We start from the raw sequence: 14,914 nt of genomic DNA on the forward strand, positions 1-14,914 counted from the left end.
CGTGTGACTGCAGAGGTCTTGTGCTCACAAATCAGCCCTGTCCTCATCCATCTGGGCCTGTCTCCATCCTACCCACCTCCAAAGACAAGTCAAAGATTGCTTCTGCTGGGCAGATTACGGAGTGCCTATTCTTGGGGCTTCAGCTCTGTTCCAAAGCTGGCCAAAGTGGTTCCCTTCTAGCACTTTGCAGATGTCTCTGAAAACACTTCCTATTTCCTATTAGCCTTTTAATCTCCTATTAGGTTATACATTTATTAATAGCGAGAGCTACATCTTGATTCATCCTAGGATCTACCACGAGATACGCATAATAATCGCTTAATAAATGTTTGCTGAAAATGGATAAAGAGAACAAAGAGAAAAGCACTGCTACTCTGAAGCCACATGCAGCGTTTCTGCAGGAGGCATTCTTTTTTTCATCAGAGGAGGAGTCACCGCTAATGCAAAAGTCCAGCTCTCCAGTCGGCTGGCCAGGGCCTCGTTTTCCTTTCCAGTTCCTAAATTAGTCTCTATGTTGATCTTTCTAAGGACATTTCCTTTACAAATTATATCAGTAATTAAATTTTGGTAATGGATATATTTTATAGTTTCTAAAAATGGATGAATTCACTAATTTCCTCAAATATTTAGATAGAAGCCTATGTTTTCAACCTCTTTTGGTTAACTAGACTATTCTGATGAAGAAAAAAGAAATGTCTGGAAGTGCTTTTTACACACTTTAGTTTAAAAAATATTAAACATGGGGATACCTTGCACAATGAGTTTTGGAAAAGTCCGTGCAATTAAGCAAGTTATCAAAGATCTTCATGGAACTGCTTTGATAACGAAGTTGAGCCACTTGATAAGAACATCCTTGAACTTCCCACACTGGCTGGATACGTATATCACCCCAAGAGCAGGGAAACAATTCACATTCTCCCTCCCCCCAAAAACACAAATACCCCTCTTTTTGAGTATTTTGACTTGAAAACTGAGAAAGCTCACTTGTGCTTGTGGGAGAAGCTGCTTTAAAAAAAAACACGATAAAGCGGAATACATTTAAACAGCAAAACATTAATTAAAAAAAATGCACCACAGACACTGCATCACTAAGAAAGCCAGTAACTTTACTGAATTGTCTGCAAAATACAAATTATACCTTATTTCCAGCAGGAGAAACTTTTGAAAATTCCCCACTTTTATTCACTACAGACAGCTGAATTAAGTCCCTTGAGATACACAGATGTGGTTTAACTTAGTTATAACATCTTGTCATCTAGTGGCGACAAAGTCCAGCTTATGCCGCTGTGAGCCTCTATTTGAATATTTGTTGCAAATGCTTGTATGCCCTCATTTACAAGCTATTTTAATTACTGTCATTTAATGGAAACAAGTCCCCAGAAAAAGAAAAAGAAGAAAAATGATACAGCAAACCATCTGAAGCAATCCAAGTCCTATGCCTACAGTGACCCAGGGCTGCTTCGCTCCAAGAGAACACTGGTAATGCATTCAAACCACAACAGAATCCGTCTCTTAGCTGACCTCTCTGAATTAAACTGAGGTATGGATCAATTTGAGGTATGAACAGGGAAGGCAAAATGCAATACCCGATTATGAAAATAACCAAAATGCACAAATTTAATGTAGAAGATATGTGGCTTGGATTGCTCCACATCTTTGGTTAAAACGTATTAAGAAAAGCCTTTAATTACATCTTGTAGTCTGAAGCATTCTAACAGACACCAGTATTCCATCAATCTTCAAAAGATCTGTAGTGGCAGGAAATTAACGCCATATAAGTGATGACATCACAGCAGATGGCACAAACGCGAACAGATGAAGTACGCCATGCTTAGGCAACAGCATTTATTGAGGGTTCAAGTGGCTGCTTCTTCTTTAAAAAAAAAAAAAAATCTTTTTTTTTTTTTTTTAAAGAAAGAAATACAAAGCATTTACTCTCGAGTAAAAAAACAAAAACAAGGATAAAGGGGGCAAAAAATGCTATCTCTAAGTTAGAAGATGGGTATGTAAGAAAAATAAATACATAAAAGTGTGAGAGGGCAGACATATTTTTAAAAAGTGTATTGGAATTTTTTAAAATTTTCACCTTAGTTAACCTTAAAATGATCTGAGGATGATAGGTATTTTTATATTCATCATTACAAAATGCTAAATTCCACCTTTGGGAAAAAATAAGCCATTTTACTAAAAAACACAATTTTAAAAAAGGTTGAAATGAACAGCCTTCCACACACCAATGCATACAGGTTGTGCAGCTTGTGTATATTGCATCAGTTTTACCAGTATTTAAGCTTAATATTACCAAAAAAATCTTCTAAAATAGGGTTAGATATAACAATACTTGTAAGCTGTGTAAAATGCCACTTATGGTTCTTTTACTTGCAATGAAGAATGTTGCCTAAAATGTCACTCTAGGATGGGTTATGTAAAATAACACTCCCTCAGGGCTCTGCCCTAAACTCCTGAATACAAAGGATTTACCATGATAAAAACCCAAAACCATACTAGCTTTGCAAATACAATAAATGGTAAATTACAGATAAGGTATAAGGGTAAAGATAGACAGCGACTGTTTACAGAAAGTGACTCATCACAATCAAAATTGTGCTTCTTCTCATTAAATCATCTTTAAAAAATTCTCAGATTATCCCTTTGCTATCTTGCCACCACTTTATATCAATTCAGTAGTGGGAACAAGAGATGACTGGCATCCATTTTCAAGTGATTCTGTTCTTTTCATGTTCTTATAAAACTATTGTCAGAACTGCTATAAATAGCCAAGGCTTCTGCTGGTACTTTAGCTTACTTTATCTTCAGCATTAGAAAATCACTTTTTCTTTCTTGCTGAGGCAAATTGCAGGTAAAAAATTAATATGGCTATTTTTTCATATTTTCACATAATGACCCTTTCCCACCCACTGGTAAGTTATTGATAAGTGTTTTGAAATGACAAAGAACATTTGTGACATTTGCATATTTTGTACACATCAAGTTATAAGGATGGGTTGTAAGAATGGGATCAAATTTATGGCGAGGAAAATAATTTTCTGTTTTTTTCCCCCCATGTGTGAATGTGTATGTGTGTGTGTGTGTGTGTGTGTGTGTGTGTGTGTGTGTTCAGGGATGATTTTTTGTTTTTCCTCTGTATAAATGTTTTTCTTTCATGTTCCATGGATACCTGGAGTAGTGGGATATATGAAATGATTGATTTTTTTTTGATTGATTTAGCATATAAAACGTTAGTACAAGGCAGGCTAGCATCCTATATGGATACAACCAAAGGTGCATTGTGGTCTAATTGTGGATTTCAGATCAAGTTAAGAAAAATATAGCCTAGTTAGTAAGGTCTCTTGGCTTTTGCCACCCAGCGGCAGCCTTTTGCAATGAGAAACACATAGCAACTATGCAAGAAAAAGAAAAAACTGGATAAGAAATGTCCTACACCTGATATAGCAGTGTCGATCTTACTGTCTTCTTTGCTGTGTATGTCAATGTGTATGACTGGAGATGAATCGACAGATCTTCACATTCCAAGAGAAAATCATTCCTAGACTGAAATCTCTTTTAAACAATATATATCAACTTTCTTTCATGGCACTCACTTTTTAAAGGGTCTGAAAATTAATCCCTTATAGACGAATATTAGACAAGAGTCATCATTATTTTTTGAAAATTAAAAAAAAGGGACATAGAGAGGTTCTTTAATGGGATTTCTTGAAATGGCTATTAAATCTCTTTATTGAAGAAAAAAATAGATGACATACATGCTTTATGCAGAAGTGACATTTGGGGGTCCTGACACACCGGGATTGTTCAACAGTCCTATATTGCTGACAAGATTGTTAAGGGTCAGGTAAAATAATTAAAAACGGATGACGAAGCAACTATCCCTTTACCTGCTTCCTTCTTATCTAGCACCCAGTCTTTCACATTTTTCTTCTGTGGGAATTTATAACTCATGCATAGAGTAAACTCCATATCACTTGTTTCTAGGGCTATATTGGCGGGACATGTGCCCCGACACAGCTCTCCATTCTGGGCATATTTCTTAAAAGCGTTATCAAATTCTAGGCTGAAAACCAACCATATCATTTAGGATATGGGCAAGTTTAGGGTATGCACTTACTGAATTCCAAGATGCTTGGTGAAATGGTGAGATCAGAAAGGGGCCCTGCATTTGATAAAAATGCAAAAACAGAAACAAAAAAAATAGCATGAAAGAAACTAATTAGTATATACAATGGATGTCAGTTGACCCAATTGATTGCTAATGGATTAAAAACAATTTAGGGTGTTGCAATGTGATATGTTCTAATCCCACAGGTTATCCTTTTGACAGCTGACCTTGAACTTATAAAATGTATGCAGAGTAAAAGAAAACAGAAAGAAAATAGTTACTCAAATGTGCAACTGCACAAATATACCCCCCTCCCGCTATTAAGATAACAAAACTTCTGCTATTACCATAATATTATATATATTAGAAAGCTATACACAAGCATGTTAATTTCACAGATTTTTTAAAAGATTCTTAATATTTTATATAATTAGAAATACACATTTCAAAAACAAAACTTCTACAAAGAGAAAACAGTTATCTTGGTTAGCAAAGCATGGAGTTCTTCATGGCTTAGGGTAGTGCTTTCTATACAAAAAGTCCTTTTTGGTTTTTTTACAGGACTGTTTAAAATATTAGCGAAGCTATCAAGGGGGAAAAAAACACATTTTGGCTTAAGTAAACTACAAAAAGCCACAAATGCTTTGCAAACTCTGTCTTACCTTTTATATGAAAATAAGCAAAATGTAATGTACATATTTTTATATTTTTATTTAATAAGAGATGCAGACCCAGATTTATTTATTTATTTAATTAAATACGTTAGCCCTCAAACTCCACATTTTTAAAAATAGGTATGGTCCTCTTTTAATGGTCGTCGATCCTTTCTCATGAGTGCCATACACCAAGGATGTGCCTGCAGGTTTGTGAGCGTTCTCGGGGTGGGTGTTAGGTGACCTGATGTGTTCCTAACATTTAACCGTGGCCACCCTTTGCCGGGTCTGTCCAAAACATCTATACACTTTTCTATATGTTGCATAACAGCTGCTCTCTCTTTCAGTAAAGATCTGCCGCTTTTGGCAAATGTTTCCTTTTGTCTATTTACATGTAAATAACGTTGAACCTGCAACATGACACTATCTATTGTAACATACATTTTGCAAAGGAGCACAACAGTGAAAAGAAGTTAGCCTTAAAATCTATTTTGTACAAGTGTTCTGTTGTACAACTCAAGTGCTAAGCTTATCTCAGCATTTCTGTTTATCTTTATACTGTATCACTGAGGCAATTTAAAAGTACTTTTACAAAACAGAGTACCTGACTTTTTTTTTCCACACACAGCACATATAATGCATATCGACCCCCCTTCCCCATTAAGGTATAGCACACACACACACTGCAAGAAAAAAAAAAAACTATTAAGTAATAATCTGATCATGTTGCCCATCCTTCAGAGAGTCGCATGCGCTTGACTGAGGGACTTTCCCTTTCGTCCGGCGAAGGTCTGGTGAGTCCAATGGGGGAGTGGAATTCGTTCCGGTGATCCTCTCGGTCGCTGCCATCGTACGAACTGCTACAGCTGCTCAAGCTGTCAACAGGAGATCTCCCCGCCTCGTGGCGCGTGTGTTGTGGGTATCTCGAAGGGGTGGTGGTACGGTCTCTAGGAGGAGAAACAGGTTCTGACTTGATGTTGAGGCTTTGAGTAGAAGGCAGGGAGAGATTTGAACTCTGAGATAAATGAGTGCTAGTGCAAGCTCTGTAGGAGGAAAGGAAACCCAGTTACAGATGGAGGAGGCCTGGAGCCCCCAGGAACTCACAATTACATAAAACATCAGCTTAAAGATTTGCATCGACAACAGAGCATGCCCAGAGGGAGGAGAGCGTATTTGAAAGCACCTGGGGGCATCGCCTTCTTAGAGTAATTGGGATGCTTTTGTTGATTTGCCCCGTAATAATTCCAGCATTTAACTAGTCCAGGCCTCATGAATCATACCTCTAGTCTCTCACAGCCTCCCTAAATGTACGGGTTACCGGTTCAGGAAGGCTTTAACAAGACACGCTGGAAAAAGCATTTTCTATGTCCCTGGAATTTCTCCCTAGGCTAGTTCCAAAATGTAATCCAAGATTTAACAATAGGGCTTAACAATACAGGGCTTAGGTCCTGAATTAGACTTCTTTGATTTCCTAATGCCTGTGTTTGAAAATTATTGTAGAGAGCTTATTATGGGTATAAATGTTTCCCTGAATTTAATAGGCACATTAAGTTGCATAGTCTTCAGAGAAAGTGAAGAGAGTTCAAATTTCAAATAAATAGAATCCATAAAATGCTACCTATAACCGTTTCTGGTGAAAAGCTTGGGATGGGGAAAGACCGGGAAGGAAATTTTAAGTATTGGCTTAGAAACACTTAAGACTGTCTATCCCACTAAAACTGAGAAAGAATTTGACTTTCTTCATCCTTTCTCAGTTACATGGGTTGAAAATACTGTTTTTTTTCCCCACAATTACCTCAATATAATTATTGCTAGTCTCTCCCTGCTGGGATACTAAGACCACTCCTCTAATTTATCATTGTCATTAGTTGATGAATCTGGATTTGCCTAAGGAAAGGTTGTTGTAAAAAAGGATCTACTGTGATTTTACTGGGTTTATAACCCTTAATCCTCATTTATTCCAGGATAGCATAACTTGCCCTTCTTCTAGGGTGTGGGAGAATTTAGATACTTGGAAGTTCTGGAGGGAAAAGCATTAAGCTCTTAGGTGTAGACTAGCAATCACAATGACTTTGATCAGGATAAACCATAGTAATATTGCTGACATCAATTTTAAGATGCTTGTACTGTTCTTACATTCTGAGTGCACTGACATCGACGGCTAGAGTCAGTGTTATTTGTCCATATTGTCAAGAGGGAACAGAAATCTCTTTTACTGAGGAGAGTCACAGTAAAGAATCATCCATAAAGACACACCCATTTTAAAGCAAACCCGCCTACTCATGTATGTGATTATGTTACTTTCCAATGGAGAGAATTAGATGGTATTAAAAATGTCACTGTAAGCAGTGAGAAAATGGGCATATATTTCAGAGGAAAAAGTGGAGTAACTTGGGGCTGGGTTTTTGGAAGATGCAATTCAGGTTCAAGATATATAGAGATAACAAAATTAGAAATGAGTTTATCTCTGAGTGATGTTTTATACAAAAGCACCACCTACTGGCAAAGAATTACTTTCCTTCTCTTATTAATAGATGAGCTAATGTAGAGAATAACATAAGGGAGAATTGTTTGTTTCCCTAATAAGGCTTTCTTTCTCTCTCTTTTATGATCTTACAGAATCAAAGCAGTCTTAGCATTTATATCAAGATACTACACATTGAGTGTATATAATTTTCAATCACCTGTTTATTTGTTTTTATTTTACATTGTACATTACTACACTAATTTTCTAAGACTTTTAACTAAATAATCTTTAAATCAAAAAGATATTGAAATGAGGAGGGGAACACGTGTATTTCAAAAGGATCCATAACGGTGGACTATTTTATCTAGGTTCAGAGTTACTTAATGATTCATTTTGATGTCACAGGAAATCATCTTTTGATTTCTGGAAGAAAGAATTTTCCTGGCTCTGGATAAGAAAGACTATTTCACTAAAATTTAATTAAATGCTTCTACTATGAATCACACAACTGTTTAATAATGAATGTCAATTAGGGGTCTGAAAATAAAGTGGCATATCAATAAATACTTTTGCCTGCCCTTTGACATTTAGATTCAGAGGCAGGGTGACATGGAAAATTAGAAAAAAAAAATTTGGTGAGTTGAACCAGTATGAGCAGTTAATCTGGATAAACTGAGCAAAAAATAATATAATCAAAATGCTGTTTCTTTAATACAGCTTTTGGAAGCTGCTTTTTCTACTTATTCACTCCATTTCCCAAAGTCAGCTGCCTTGTATAGATTTTGTTATACCTCTTCCCCGCAAAAGATACAACACCAACTGTTTAACCTTTCCTAAAAACAAATAGGCTAGCCCCTAAGATAAGATAAACTTAGTTGGTGGCATTTCATTTGACAATGAACGCGTTTATGAAGCATTTTGAGTAGTTCTGGGGACACTAAATCCACAGTAATGCATTGTAAGTGATATCTTAGATTCAGCTTCATTATACTGTGCTATGGGGTTCAAAACAGAATGAAGTTTAATTGGCTAGTCTCCATTATAGAAGAAGTACGTTCTTGAAAAAGGAGCATTAACAGCACTTCGCTGTATATGTACTAGATTCAGATATAAGCACGTTGGTCTACTTGTTCTTGAGAACAAAATTTTTACAGCCGCAGATAACTGTGAGATACTTCCTATGTGTAGGTGATGAGGAGGTGGATGGGGAGACAGAAGCCAGATATGCACGTTCCCACATCCAGTCCTGCTGCAAGCTCCTGGCTACTACAGATGCCTTCCTTCCAGCTGGGGAAACACCGACCTTCCCCGTATTGTTGAGAAATGAAACATGACTGGATAGCTTTATTCAAATTTCTTACTGTCCCCACCTGGAAATTAGACTATCAAACTATATGTAACCTAACCTTTTAAAAATCGTCTTTACTTAAAGTCATCTCTCAGTATGTACTGAATACCCACATCAACAAGGATGGAAATGCTTCTAGAAAATAGGTTGTCATTTTTTTTAGGTGGTAGGAGAAAAATACCAAAAAATTTGAGGGTCGTGGTCTCAAATATTAGTATTCGAATGACTTTTGCTATAACCCTTGATGGCAAGTTCCTTTTGCCGGTCTGCTCTGCCCCCTACATAGGTCAGTTTATGCTGTTTATCCAACTTGCTTAGATAAAATCAGATACTAGGTAGTGCTAACAGTATAGCTTTAAGGACTTAAAGGGAGTTCTATGAACAAAATATGAAGAACTCTTTCATACTTCTTTAATTTTGAGAAAGAATTGTAGCAACCCTCTTGGGCTGCGAGGAATTTCTACTTAGGTGGGCTGAAAGATATTTTACTCTGCTTTGAACACTGTATCTATCCGAAAGAATGTGACTGCACCACACACGTGTTTGGGACTACTTTGGCCTGGAAAAATATCAGTTTTTAAAAACTGATTTATATTGTAAGGAATAAAGGTAGCTCATTTAATTTTCTTTACATGAATGTTACAACTTGGGATTTTCTTTTTCTTTCTAATATTTAATCGTGTGAGCATAGGCTAGCTCATTTGAAGGAATTTCCTTTTGAAAACTACTGTGTGTGTGTGTGTGTGTGTGTGAGTGAGAGAGAGAGAGAGAGAGAGAGAGAGAGAGAGAGAGAGAGAGAGAGACAGAGAGAGAGAGACAGAGAGGCAGAGAGAGACAGAGAGACAGAGAAAGAGAAAAGAGAGAGAGAGAAAGAGGAAGGAAGGAAGGAAGGAAGGAAAGAGGGAAGGAAGGAAGTAAGGAAGGAAGGAGGGAAAGAAGGCAGGCAGGCAGGCAGGCTGAAATTAGAAGGCCTGGAAGAGGTATCTATTTGAGGGATAAGGGAAGTGATTAAGTGCAATAAAAACGCATAGACTAAACTCAGAGTCAACTCATGCACCATGAGAATTGGTGTTGAAAGAAACTGGAATTAAACAAAATGCTTCATTCTTGGCTGTTGTAATTCAGTTCCTGTCTAGTCCAGGGCTGTCACTTCTTTCTCATTTACTGAAGCCTCTATTAAAGGCAGCAGAGAATTTCGTTCTTCCCATGTAATAGAAGAGAATTAAAAAATTGTAGTGTAGTTAAAATACGTAAATACACGTGTTTTCTATGTAAAAATGCAAATTATTGGGTGTTACTGAAAAGAAAGCCACAGTCGGAGAAAATAATATGGCTTTTGACATTAATAATTTCTAAGGAAAGTCAGTCCTGTAATGGATGAATTTTGTGAAAAATGAGAAGTAAACAGCTACCTTTATTTTTGACAAGAAGCACGAACAGTGGATTCACTGCCGAACCACAGAAGTACAATGCCACGTGTAAGTATTTTAAGATTGCCTGGTTGATACGATGTACTTAGTGATAACTGCCTGAAAAAGTTATTGCCATAAATGTCTATTTGGATAGTTAACATTTCTGGGAAAATTTAAATGTTATTCTAAAAAGAGACATTCTGTTGCTGTTCAACATATAACATATCTTCAAAGTTAATCTTTCAAGAAAGCAGAGCAACAGTGTCAAGTGAATTTATTTTATTTACATGAGAGGTTAGAGTTTCAACAATAGTGATTAGTGAGTAAAATGCATATAAGCAAATAGTAAATGGGTGAAGACTCCACAACCAGAGCAGTAATCTATGTGAAATCAATTCCACGTGAAAGCTAGTGGGGCTAGAGCGGAGTAAGAGAGAAGGTGCGATAGCAATCAGTGATTTTTATTCTAATCAGAGTTTTATTCTCATTGCCTCCTTAGAATATGAACATAGAACTAGCTAACTATTTTAACCAACATCTCAGCAGAAAAGTAAAAGCGGGGTAGGCATACCCCACTTTTCTAAAATATAAATATAAAAATATAAAAATGGTTTATCTTTAATATTTTATATCCTCCTAGTAATTTCTTTTGAAGATTAATTGAAGTTTTGGAGTTATTAAACTGAAAGTCATGTCTTTGGTTCATGTTTTAAACTTAAAAAAGGTTTTACAAGTAGTATTATTTGTGAATTCCGGGCCTTTTAAGATTTGAACTTTCCTATTGATAAATGACAGAGGAGTTATTTCTATAATAAAGACATATCTCAAAAGTACCACAAGGGGGCAGAAATAGACATCTTCTGACTTCAGAAAACAACAAAAATTATTTTTATACCCAAATTTAGATAATTAGTGTATGTATGTACATATACATATATTTACATTCATACATCTATGAATATACAACTATATTATGAGTACATTATAAATATATGAAGTTTGTATATCAGTGGAATAGCTGACCCTCTGAGTATTAGGCTAACTATGTTCATTACATTAGGCATGAACTATGTGGTTTATGCTAAATGAAAAGGATTCTCAAATATCTCAAAAATTAAAAAAACTAATAAATATAAATGTTTTCTTATGTCCCACATGAACTATGTGAAAACTTAACTGAAGAAAAACTTATCATTGACAGAAGTGGAGACAAATATAGCCTAAAACAACTGGGAAATAACATACCCTATTATCACAGAGCTCCCCCTCCTCATAAAGAAAAAGGAAAGTAATATTTAAGCTACCTGAAAGGTATTAAACTTCCAGATTTTGATAAAGTAGAATTTTATATCCTCTAAAGGGACCTTAGAGCACACAGTTAGAGACTGCCACTTGTCATTTACCAATGCATTCTAAAAGTGTATTATGAAAGAAGTAATATTGCTTACCCCAGTTGACTGAGGGCGGATGGCGGCATATTATGTAGGTGTTGTTGTTGCCAGCCAGTTACTGAGCCAAGATGAAGAGCGCTGGCGGTGTTAAACCCAGACAGAGACGACAGGTCTGCGCTACTCAGAGAGTACTCTAGAGAAGAGAATAAGAGAGTCAGGGAAAATATTCAATTTGGAAATTATCAAATGGTGAATAATCATTTTCAATTTTTAAAATATTCTATTAGTATTATTTAATGATTGTTATACTTTTTTTTATTTGCGGAAGGGAGGGAGATAAAACATTAGGGACCATTTTAATTTAAAAGAGATATACTATATACCAAAAATTAAGTATTCTGTGAAAACTTCAATGTAATACAGCCTGCAATTCTAGTTTATTAGAACTACAATCTGGTATCACAAGTAGGTACATAGTATTTGATGACCTAGAAATGTTTTTTAAACAACCTGGAGAAAGTGAGTTTTCTATTACATCAAAGAAACAATGGCTCATTTTCTTGAAATTGTTCTTATATATTGAATTCAGGTTGGGTTAATAAAACTTTTGCTCACTAAGAAAGAAACATGTGGATATTCACTTTGTCTTAGTAATGAATAGGTAATGGTATAGTGCTCTGGACACCACAGGTATTAAATATAGCTTCCTAGCAGACTAAAGAGTAATATCTTTTTCATCTTGCTTTTTAATAAAAAGTATTTAATGTATTATTTGAACATGGCAAACTACTCACCGTTACCATATGTTGTTGAAATGGCTGATGGATATCCTCCCATCCCTTGTCCTGGTAAAGTAGGAGTTGCTACGGAAACCACTGGGGTAGCCAATGACTGAGCAGACTGGGAGTTATTTATCCTTTGATTCTTTTAAAGTAAATAAAAAGATATTACTTATAGAATTTTTTAAGAGTTAAAAATACTAGATTTCAGTATTAGTGTTGCACATAAAGAGAACTTGGTACAAATCTCATGAAATTAATCATTTAACATGTGTCTCTATGAACTCTGCCAACCCTATCATTTACAATCCTTCAAGAGACCAGTTGTTGCCATAGTAACCCATTACATCAGTATCTCCTAGGCAACTGAACTAGTAACAAGTACCATAGCTTTATTATGGGTAAAAACAGACTATGTTGAAAACTGATGAAATATGTATACTGTACTTCTATTGTTTCAGTTTTTATTCAAATGCAAATTAAAAAAAAATTAAAATCAACCATGGTGGTTTTTATGCTCAGTTCTATACACACCAGAGCAGATGGGTAGAGGGTTCATGCTATATTTTGACCAGCAGGTGGTGCTCTGACCACTTTTTTTCAGATTCTTCTAACCTTCCCTCAAACTAGATGGCAAAGCAGCTAACGTATATATTTAATTCCTTAGAGCAAGGAGATTAAAAATTCATATAAATTTAAATATCTTGAGAATTTAATTCTTAGAAAAATAAGCATATTCATGGTTTTAAATAACTAAGGATATTTTTGTTTGTTACAATTTTACTATAAATTAAATCCTAAAATAAACTGAAAACATGGCCTTTACTTACAGAGGTTGACACAGAGAAATAGATAACCTGATCTCTCACCTATGAGTGATACTTGAAATGAATGGCATTTAAATATAATCAATACTGACACACACTAACTCCTGAAATCTTTCAATTTTACTACTGTTACCTCTCCACCTAACAGTCACTTTGGATTTCTCCTTGCACGTGCCATTGAAGAGAAGCACCCTCACCACTTACCAAAAGCAGGTCGACATCCTCAGACTGAGAGCATGCGGAAGGAGTTTTATTAATTAGTGTCTGTAAATATTTATAATTGGGCAAAATCTTTTCAACAAAAGGAGAAGCATCTTTTGATAGACACAACAGTTTGAACAGTTTTAAAACTCAGACTCTAAAAGATAACTCCTTACAAAGACATTCTTTGTTTTCTTTAACGAGCTGTTTGTCTCAAACATGAAGACAATCTATCCAGTTTCCAGCACAGGTCAGTGTCTCAACATTCATTATTTCACTACCACATTTTGAGGAAAAAAAAAAAAAAAGATTGTACTTTGAAACCCCACTTGCTGGAGGAGGGGGGAAACCGCACCTGGCTGCCAGGGAGAGACCTGACGGATAGCTCACAAGAAACCCTGAGAAAGCCTCAATTTTAAGGGACTTGGAATAAATCTGCTGATAGAGACAGCCTGCCATGCATGGCCCACACTGCTTGGCTGTGGCCCTGTGGGAGGTTTTATTTATCCAGCCTTTTCCGAAGGGAATGTTGCACATTATGGGAATTTTTGGGGGTTGATATTCAAAATTAATCTGCACTGTGCCATAATAAACTAATCAGCTTGCAGGACTGTTTTACCCTGAAGCTTGCCACAGAGCAGAGAAAGAAAAAAAAAATGTGTTTGCAGAATGATCTAAATCTGTCTACTGAGTCTTGGTTTTAAATGTTCTCGCTCTTAAGCAAAGCTAATTTGGAGAACATGGATGTAAGTCTCTTTGCTGAATGTGGTCCTACAATATTATCTTCACCTTAGTCCTGCAGATCCAGGAGAAAGAAAAATGATAGCTTCCAGGGATATTATTTATATTTCATATTTATTTATTCTTATAAGTGCCACAATTTTTTTTGATGTAAAATAAAAATATAACCATTGTTCTCAAAATGCCTAGAATTTTAAGACAATTTGTTTTTGAGAGGTAACTACTGGCATAAAATGCATATTTGGAAAGATGAATTGAGGCAGTGCATAGGCATGTGATGCATTAAACATTGTCACTGCAATATACCTAAGAAAAGAATTGCTAATTAACAGGAGAAAGTTCATTTAGGAATTTTGAGGAAGATTTTTCATTGTCAGTACCTTAAGGACATACTTATTTAGTTCAATACTGTAAAAATCTGTTATGAAATACCTCATTCTGTGAGTGTGGTTCTACCATTGGTCAAATCAAATCATGTGTCATAAGCAGAGTACTAGGTAATGATTTTTTTCTAATTATAAATTGGAGGCCTTAAAAGGAAATGTTTTCTTTGCTCCAGAACACCAGCCTTATAGTGGAGTTTTTTGGATGTTGGTTCTTTTTTTCCACGGAAAAGGGAAAATGCTCACTAGTTACCAGAAATAATAGCTAAATCCAACAGGGCCCCAGCAATAGCACTGACGTGTTAATTTTCTGGGAGCATGTGAGTAATTCATAAAGTTAGACAAATACACAAATAGCAAAACATATACAAAAACAGCAACATTTATTTAAAATGTAATTTCACATTACCACTGATGGCATCGTATTCTTGCTGCCAGGTGGAATAAGAACTCGGAGATCTGGTTTACGGTTATTCATCCCTAAATTCATGGGGGGAGGAGATTTTGCTTGCATATTCTTGTTCAAGTTACCAGGTGAGACCAGCAGACCTGGTGAGTTTCGGGGATTGCCATACCCGTTCCCTGTTAACACAAA

At 35.8% G+C, this 14,914-nt stretch overlaps 1 protein-coding gene across 50 annotated transcripts in view; it reads right to left on the reverse strand.

Moving 5' to 3' along the window:
- Positions 1-1,085: 1,085 nt before the first annotated feature.
- MEF2C (myocyte enhancer factor 2C) overlaps positions 1,086-14,914 on the reverse strand; it is a 170,175-nt gene continuing 156,346 nt past the window's right edge. For 19 of the 50 annotated variants that reach the window (XM_059063142.2, XM_067031295.1, XM_067031296.1 and 16 more), the window contains 4 exons: positions 14,729-14,901; positions 12,183-12,312; positions 11,446-11,581; positions 1,086-5,813 (listed from right to left, as the gene is read on the reverse strand). In XM_059063142.2, the coding sequence (XP_058919125.1) occupies positions 5,492-5,813; positions 11,446-11,581; positions 12,183-12,312; positions 14,729-14,901 (761 nt within the window). In that variant the 3' untranslated portion in view covers positions 1,086-5,491. Of the gene's footprint in view, positions 5,814-11,445; positions 11,582-12,182; positions 12,313-13,198; positions 13,223-14,728; positions 14,902-14,914 lie in introns of all 50 variants that reach the window. The other 31 variants (XM_067031276.1, XM_067031266.1, XM_067031275.1 and 28 more) reach the window with 3 other exon arrangements.

This window comes from Kogia breviceps, chromosome 4 (genome assembly GCF_026419965.1).
Source record: "Kogia breviceps isolate mKogBre1 chromosome 4, mKogBre1 haplotype 1, whole genome shotgun sequence".
NCBI lineage: Eukaryota > Metazoa > Chordata > Mammalia > Artiodactyla > Physeteridae > Kogia > Kogia breviceps.